This window comes from Nicotiana sylvestris, chromosome 2, assembly GCF_000393655.2.
Source record: "Nicotiana sylvestris chromosome 2, ASM39365v2, whole genome shotgun sequence".
NCBI lineage: Eukaryota > Viridiplantae > Streptophyta > Magnoliopsida > Solanales > Solanaceae > Nicotiana > Nicotiana sylvestris.
In genome coordinates this window covers 53970021-53977779 of record NC_091058.1, presented here as the reverse complement: position 1 = coordinate 53977779, position 7759 = coordinate 53970021, and the positions used below count along the sequence as shown (strand labels likewise).

At 40.5% G+C, this 7759-nt stretch overlaps 1 protein-coding gene across 2 annotated transcripts; it reads right to left on the bottom strand.

Annotated features, from left to right (window-relative positions):
* Window positions 1-4435: 4435 nt before the first annotated feature.
* On the bottom strand, window positions 4436-7553 carry LOC104246098 (F-box protein SKIP19-like). Of its 2 annotated transcripts, XM_009801843.2 has the most exons (3): window positions 7061-7553; window positions 4995-5657; window positions 4436-4748 (listed from the first exon to the last, which is right to left on the bottom strand). In XM_009801843.2, the coding sequence occupies exons 1-2, from the start codon at window positions 7438-7440 to the stop codon at window positions 5024-5026; spliced, it is 1014 nt and encodes a 337-aa protein (XP_009800145.1). In that variant the 5' UTR covers window positions 7441-7553; the 3' UTR covers window positions 4436-4748; window positions 4995-5023. The 2 variants fall into 2 exon arrangements, with proteins under 2 accessions (XP_009800145.1, XP_009800144.1); XM_009801842.2 differs by having other exon boundaries at window positions 4436-5657.
* Between the last annotated feature and the right edge of the window lie 206 nt (window positions 7554-7759).

Sequence of the window (7759 nt, the reverse complement as noted above, 5' to 3'; positions counted from 1 at the left end):
TAACAAAGAACGCCAGTATAATGATCCTCATTTGCTTGTCCTTAAGGACAGAGTTCAGCACGACGATGCCAGAGATGTGACTATTGGTGATAACGGAGTATTGAGGATGCAGGGCCAGATATGTGTCCCCAATGTGGATGGGCTTCGGGAGTTGATCTTGGACGAGGCCCATAGCTCACGGCATTCCATCCATCCGAGTGCCGCGAAGATGTACCAGGATTTGAGATAGCATTATTGGTGGAGAGGAATGAAGAAGGATATTATAGGATTTGTGCTCGGTGTCTCAATTGTCAGCAGGTAAAATATGAGCATCAGAGACCGGGTGGCTTGCTTCAGTAGATAGATATTCCAGAGTGGAAGTGGGAGCAGATCACCATGGACTTTGTAGTTGGGCTCCTACGGACTTTGAAGAAGTTTGATGCTATTAGGGTGATTGTGGATCGGCTGACCAAGTCCGCGCACTTCATTCCTGTGTGTACTACTTATTCCTCAGAGTGGTTAGCAGAGATTTATATTCGATAGGTTGTTCACCTGCATGGGGTTCCAGTTTCCATCATTTCAGATAGAGGTAATTAGTTTACTTCACAGTTTTGGAGGGTCGTGCAGCGAGAATTGGGTTCTCAGGTTGAGTTGAGCATAACTTTCACCCTTAGACGGACGGGCAGTCCGAGTGCACTATTCAGATATTGGATGACATGTTGGCCGCTTGTGTTATTGATTTTGGAGGGTCATGAGATCAGTTTCTACCACTCGCGAAGTTTACTTATAACAACAGTTATCAGTCAAGTATTCAGATGGCTCCATATGAGGCTTTATATAGGAGACGGTGTAGATATCCAGTTGGTTGGTTTGATCCGGGTGAGGCTAGGCTTTTGGGTACAGACTTGGTGCAGGATGCTATGGACAAGGTGAAGGTGATCCAGAAGCGGCTTCGTACAGCGCAGTCGAGATAAAAGAGTTATCCTAATATGAAGGTTCGTGATGTGTCTTATATGGTTAGAGAGAAGGTTTTACTGAAGGTTTCACTCATGAAGGGTGTTATGAGATTTAGGAAGAAGGGTAAATTGAGTCCTCGGTTCATTGGGCCTTTTGAGGTGCTTCGGAGGATTGAGGAGGTGACTTATGAGCTTGCTTTGCCACCCAGCTTATCGAGTGTGCATCTGGTATTTCATATTTCTATGCTTCGGAAGTATATTGGCGATCCATCTCATGTTTTGGACTTCAGCACAGTTCAGTCAGATGATTATTTGACTTATGATGTGGAGCCGGTGGCTATTTTGGAAACCTTAGGCTTGAATACGAGGGTGTTTTGATGATTCGTTGTTGTTTTGAGTGTTCCAAAGGTTGGTATAAGTTTGAATTGTATTATGTGAATTGTTCGTACTTTTGGTTAAGGTCCCGGGGGCCTAGGGGTGATTTCGGGTGGTTATCGAAAAGTTGAAAGTTTGAGTTTGCAGTTGAAGTTGTTGAATTCCTATCATAACCGCACCTGTGGATTGAGGACCGCAGGTGCGAGATCGTAGAAGCGGAAGAGCAGCCGCAGATGCGGCCAGGAGCTAGAAGACCAAAAGTTGCAGGTGCAGAAGGTTGAGCGCACCTGCGAGACCGCCGGTACGGTAAGTGAGGCACAGGTGCGGTCCCAGGACTTTAAGTGGAAACCGCAGATGCAGTTGTTTAGACCGCAGAAGCGGTGAAAAGGGCCACATGTGCGAAATCCCTGGGTCAGAAAGTATAGGTTCTCCTTCAGGAAATTTGAGTTGTTTTCACCATTGTTATCCGGGATTGAAGCTTTTTGGGAGATTTTGAAGAGGGAATTCAAGGGAACTTCGTAGAGGTAAGATTTTTTAAACTAAAACTCGTTCTATGGTGATATTTTACTGATTAGACATGGAATTTATGGAATTTAGTGGTTAAAAATTGGGGGTTTAGGGTTTGAAATTGGAGACCTTGATTTAGAGATTTGAGGGGTCGTTTGTGGTCGGATTTTGATGTTCTTGGTATGTATGGACTCGTGGGAGGATAAGGATTCTATTGTTGTGATTTTTATCGGAGTCTGAGACGTGGGCCCGAGGGTCGGGCTTGGCCAATTTCGGAATTTTGATGTAATTTGATTATTTTTGCATGGGTTTCGTTCCCTTAGCATATATTGACGTTATAATTATGATTTTTGATAGATCCGACGCGAGTTGAGGCCGAGTCGAGAGGCAAGGGCATCGCGAAGTAGTATTTCGTCCGGGTCTAAGGTAAGTAACAATTGTAAATACACACATGCTAGGTGACGGGCGTGTGGGCGTGCACCCATAGGGATTGTGACTTGGTCCGTCCCGTGGCGATTGTATTGTTGCATATTTTGATATACTGTATTTGATATTCACGTGTTTTAGAAATTGGTTTGATCACTTGGGTTGAATGCCATGTTTGGGGTCTTTGTGCCGACCTGTTTAGACCCTTAAGGTATTTTTACTACTTTCCTCATTCTATTTGATTTGAAAGCACATCCTAGTCATGTTTTTCTTGCTTATTGTTTAATCCAGTTTCATTACTCTACTGCTTAATATATGAAAACTGTTTGGGTTGAGATTCCTTGATTTTCACTGATATGCCCGAGTGGCCGTGAGATTAATGACTAAGAGAGGTTGAGGACTTAATGGTAATGATTATATATATATATTATGGATCGAGTTACACGCCACAACGATATTATACTATCTATTATGGATCGGGCTGCACGCCGCAGCGATATATATTGGGTCAGTCTGCACGCCGCAACGATATGACGTTTCGGCTGTAAGAGCCCCTCTGGAGTCTGTACACCCTCAGTGAGCGTAGTCGACTATCTATTATGGATCGGGTTGCACGCCGCAGCGGTTATTATTATTATGAGATATCTATTGAGCCGGAGTACTGAGTGTGAGTATTGATTGATGAGAGTTGAGTCACGAGATTGAGAGGCTTGCCCGAGAGGCTATACTTATGAGTGATACCTTGCTCGAGGGGCTTGTTTATGACTTTGCTGCTTTCACTCTTCTTTTTATACTGAGTCTCTGTCAAAAAATGTTGAATAAATATTTTCAAAGGATTTTGAATTGAAACTGGAGTTTTACGAGATAACTCGCTATTGAATTGCAGATTTCGACTTGATATTTCTGTTGAGATTTCTTATATAATTTTAACTGGTCGTCACTGCACTCAGACTTTGTTTACTTTAGTTACTTACTGGGTTTGCATACTCACATTACTCCATGCACTTTGTGTGCAGATCCAGGTGCCCGAGCATTAGAGTGAGAACTTCCAGCACTCTCAGAGTCGTATCCGGAGATCGCAAGGTAGTTGCACGACGTTCGCAACCCTGCCTTCCTCCTTCCTATCTTAGCATTTTGTTATTTCAGACTATTTTGTATTATTCGGGCAGTGTTTTGGTTGTACTTAGAGGCTCATGACTAGTGACACCGGATTCGGACTGTGTTAGTATATTTTGTACTGGTTTCCGCTATTTCTGTTGATTTATATATTACATATGAAGAATTTGAGACTTAACCGGTTTTAGAAAATAATTTTATAAAAAGAATTCGATGTGGTAAATGTTGGATTGGCTTGCCTAGTATTGTGATAGGCGTCATCACGATCGGGGTATTTGGGGTCGTGACATTTCTGGTTCATATAGGAAAAAATGAGTGAGAAATCGTGGAGAGAGAAATAAGATACTATGCGTTATTTTGGAAGAAAATAAACTGAAAGAATGAGAGAGAAAAATATTAGACAACATATTTAATGGCTTAATAGTAGAAAATGACCATAAATACATATTTTGCTAAAAAAAAACTAAAATGTAGCTATAGAAAATAATATTTTAAAAAGGGTTTTATTTATAATAAATATGGTGTAAAAGTTTGCTATAGGAGGTAAAATAATGCACAAGAATCTTATAAACTGAACCGAATTAATTTAAAATGGGTCAAATCGAACCAAATTAAGCAAAGCGAACCGACCAAATGTAACCTCCTCCACTAGTGGTAAGTTTGCCTAAATACAATGGCACCCGTAGCCATCAAATCCTGAAATCCCCCTCTGTCACCAATCAATTATGTGGAGCTTGAAGAGATCTAAGAGCCAGGTGAAGAGAGACGAACTACAAGCAGAACGTGTCAATTAGACGAGCAAAGTGAAAATAAGTGGCTGGAATTATGAGGTTAAACTTTTAGAGGCACCATGGTAATTTCCTTCCGAAGGAGATAGTGTTTCTCCACTGCCCAGAAATCTTCCTATGCGACAAGCTCCATTGCTTCAGTTGAGCCCTCACTTTGGCTTGGTGGAGGCACTTTTGATATTTTTGCTAGACTCGTATGCCTCCCACTCTTTTGTTGAACCTTTAGTTTGTAGATTATGTATGTTTGTATGTATGTGCATGGCTTTTATATACCTTCAAACAAAAGACTAAGAAATTTACCAAATGCGATTTATGCGAAAGGGTTATGAACCAAACAAAAAAGGAGAGAACACAGTAGTTATCTGGTAGTTCTAAGAGCAGCCAAGTGCTAAGGGTAGTGGATTAAGGTCTGCCTTAATAACTACAATTACAATCTGCTGCCAACAATGTGCAAACCCGGACACTTCAACTGCTACGAGAGCAGCAAAATATGGCAATTCAAACAGCAACCTAGAACCTGCTGAACAATCGAATCGCAGTTTACCCAGCAAACAAGAACCTGCTGAACAATCGAATCGCAGTTTACCCAGCAAACAAGAACCTGCAAAACAACAATTGTTGATTTTCTAGCAAATAGCTAATTCTGTCGTTCCTCCCAAAGATTTCCACTAGACCAGATGGATCTGAGCATGCCCTCTTGCTGAGCTGCACCACCAGGAGCCTGAGACATTGTTTTTAGCTGAGGCTTACCCCTCTCCCCCACCTTTCCTGGGGGGACGAGAAGGAAGAAGGGCGAAACAATGCTAGTAATAAAAAAAAAAAGCATTCAATAGAACTATGTTCTTACCATTAACAAATTTCAGGTAACAAACGATCTCAGTAAAAGAAACCCTCCTCATCATGATACTCGCCGCTAAATGGGTTAGTGAAGTCGTCGTAATCAAAGTCATCATACTCATAATCAAACAAATAGTCTGAGAGGCCAGCTTCAGACACCCCAGATGGGTATTCATCATTGGAAGAACTATAATCACAAATCTGAGCTCTAAACTCATAACCAGAAGTAGAATCACGCGGGCACTTCAGATCCTTAATCTGTTGGCGACATCTCTTTCCTAAATCCCCTTCAAGATCAATACTATAACAGTGGCGCAAGTCAAGTGATTCAAGCCGCCGGCAGCCATCAAGAATGGCACGCAGGCCTTCATTTGTCAAGTTATTCCCAAAAAGTGCAAGGCGTCGCAGTTCAGGCATATTTCCTGCAATAGCCAGAGCTTCATCATTGACATTAAAATGTAAATTTCTAAATCCTCTGAATCTAATGTTGTTCAATGTAAATGACTTGAGCTGCGAGCAAGAACGACCGATAGCCACTATATCAGCTTCACTAATAACAGCTAAGTAAATGTGCAACTCCTCCAACAACGGAAAGTTCTTGGCAACTGCAGCCAAACCTCCATCTGAAATTTCATCACAGCTGACAAGTCTTAGATGCCTTAGCTGACTTGATCTGTTCAGAAGCGCACAAGATTAGATCAACAGACATGAACTTAGTATAAAAATAGTACAACTTACGTTAGATTTTTACCAGGTTAACTAATCTAGACAACATTTGCTTACATTAAATTTTCCATGTAAATCAAACATAATATATCCCTAATGCATATTCAATGGTATCTGAAATTTTCCGTGAATCATGTCATCCATGAACTTAGCACACACATAGTACATCTTATGTTAAATTTTTGCTAGGTCAACTGATCTAAGACAATATTTGCTTACTCATTGAAGTTTCCATGGAAATTACATATAATATATCCCCTAACATGCAGTGTTTCCCACCCTTCATTTATTTTTGATAAAAAGATATATCTGATGTCTCATGGTGCCACCGCTAGAAGCAATGTCATATAAAAATAGATGACTCAGCATGGTAATGCCCAAAAGGCAGGCGAAAGATACATTTTGGCCAAAGCTTGACCATTTAGCAGTACAGAAGTCATATTATGTCACAACAGAGTTACAGAAGATTATAAACATGTTAGAAGAACTAATGTGTCTGGTTCCTCATGTGCTGCAGCGAGAGAGGGTGCTCTTTGTATGCACAAAATTTAGCACAATATCCACAAAAGCTGAAAAGACAATCTTATTTCAACTAAATATACATATTTCAGCAAGTCAAAAAGCCAATTGTGCAACAATTAGAAAAAAAGAGTTGTTTCTAACATTGAGCACTTTATACTCAAAAACTGAGACATAAGCAACATTTGAACCAACTTCTATCACATCTTAAGTAAAATTATTCACCAATTCCAAACAGAAGCACGTAACAAAATTTGGCATGAAAAAGATATAATATGGTAGCATGGTGCACGAAGCATCCCACATTAATGAAGGGTCCGGGAAAGGACCGCACCCCAAGGGGTACCCTGATGCAAGCATCAGTGGCTGCTCTAACCCGTGACCTATAGTTCACACATAGACAACTTTACTGTAGCTCCAAGGCTCCAAGGCACCAAAAAGATATACCACACATAAATCAAATTTCGATGAGGAGTGATTTGTACCTCAAAACAAAAAATTGAAAGGCAGATCCTTTTGAAGTCTCAACATCTTCCACCAATAAGCATGTTATTGCACCAACATTCTCGTGAAGTTGACAAATTTACTTAATATGGTTTATGACAACAATAGATAATTGGGTGAGTTGAGGTCAAGTTGATTAATAGGTTTATGAGAGAATATTGTCCTGTTTCAAAACAAAATTTATAATTTATTTAAAACACATTTACAACCATGTCTCTACCGACTCCTACACATTTCAATACGCCTGCTATATGCCAAAATGCTTGCAAAAGGTATTAAATAAATTTTAAATACCGGAAAGGGTAAATTGTCAGTTCCATTTCATACCTCTCCGCTATATATTTGAGTAAATCGTTATTTCCAAAATGCTCGATGTTAATTTTGAGCAACTGACCCTGGCTGCGATTCACAGCGACGCGGCACATCCAGTCCAAGTCATTATCATCTATGTCCACAGTACTGTCGTTTCCCATGTCAATATCCCGCCACATGATAGGGTCATGGCACACATTCCACCACGTACTACAAACTCTCTGTGCATTTTGCAATATCTCTATCGCTCCCAACCGGAGAAGGATGTCCGCCGTGATTTCTCGAGGGAGTTCCACCCACGGCGGAGACGGCGGTGGTGGTGGTTTGGAGGAAGAGGTTGACGCTTTCTGATTTTTCTGCTTGATTCTCCCTACCAACCGTTTTGGCTTCGGCATTTCTCTGTGTTTAGGGTTTTGTCGTCTGTGTTTTCTCCTAGTACTTTCTGATTAGCCTCTGACAGTGGGAATTTTAATACTCAAATAGACGGGTCAATGAGCATTGAAAAAGCCTGTTGATACTCACGTGGTTTGATAAGGGAAAGGATAATAATTTCCGATAAAATGTGCTATTGTTACTATAAATATTATGTTTACGGTGGATGTCTACTCTTACTCTATAAATATTATATTTACGGTGTATGTCTACTTTTACTCCATGATCTTCATGTCAAATGCTTAATGACATATTCAATGACATAATTTCTATGTTCAATAA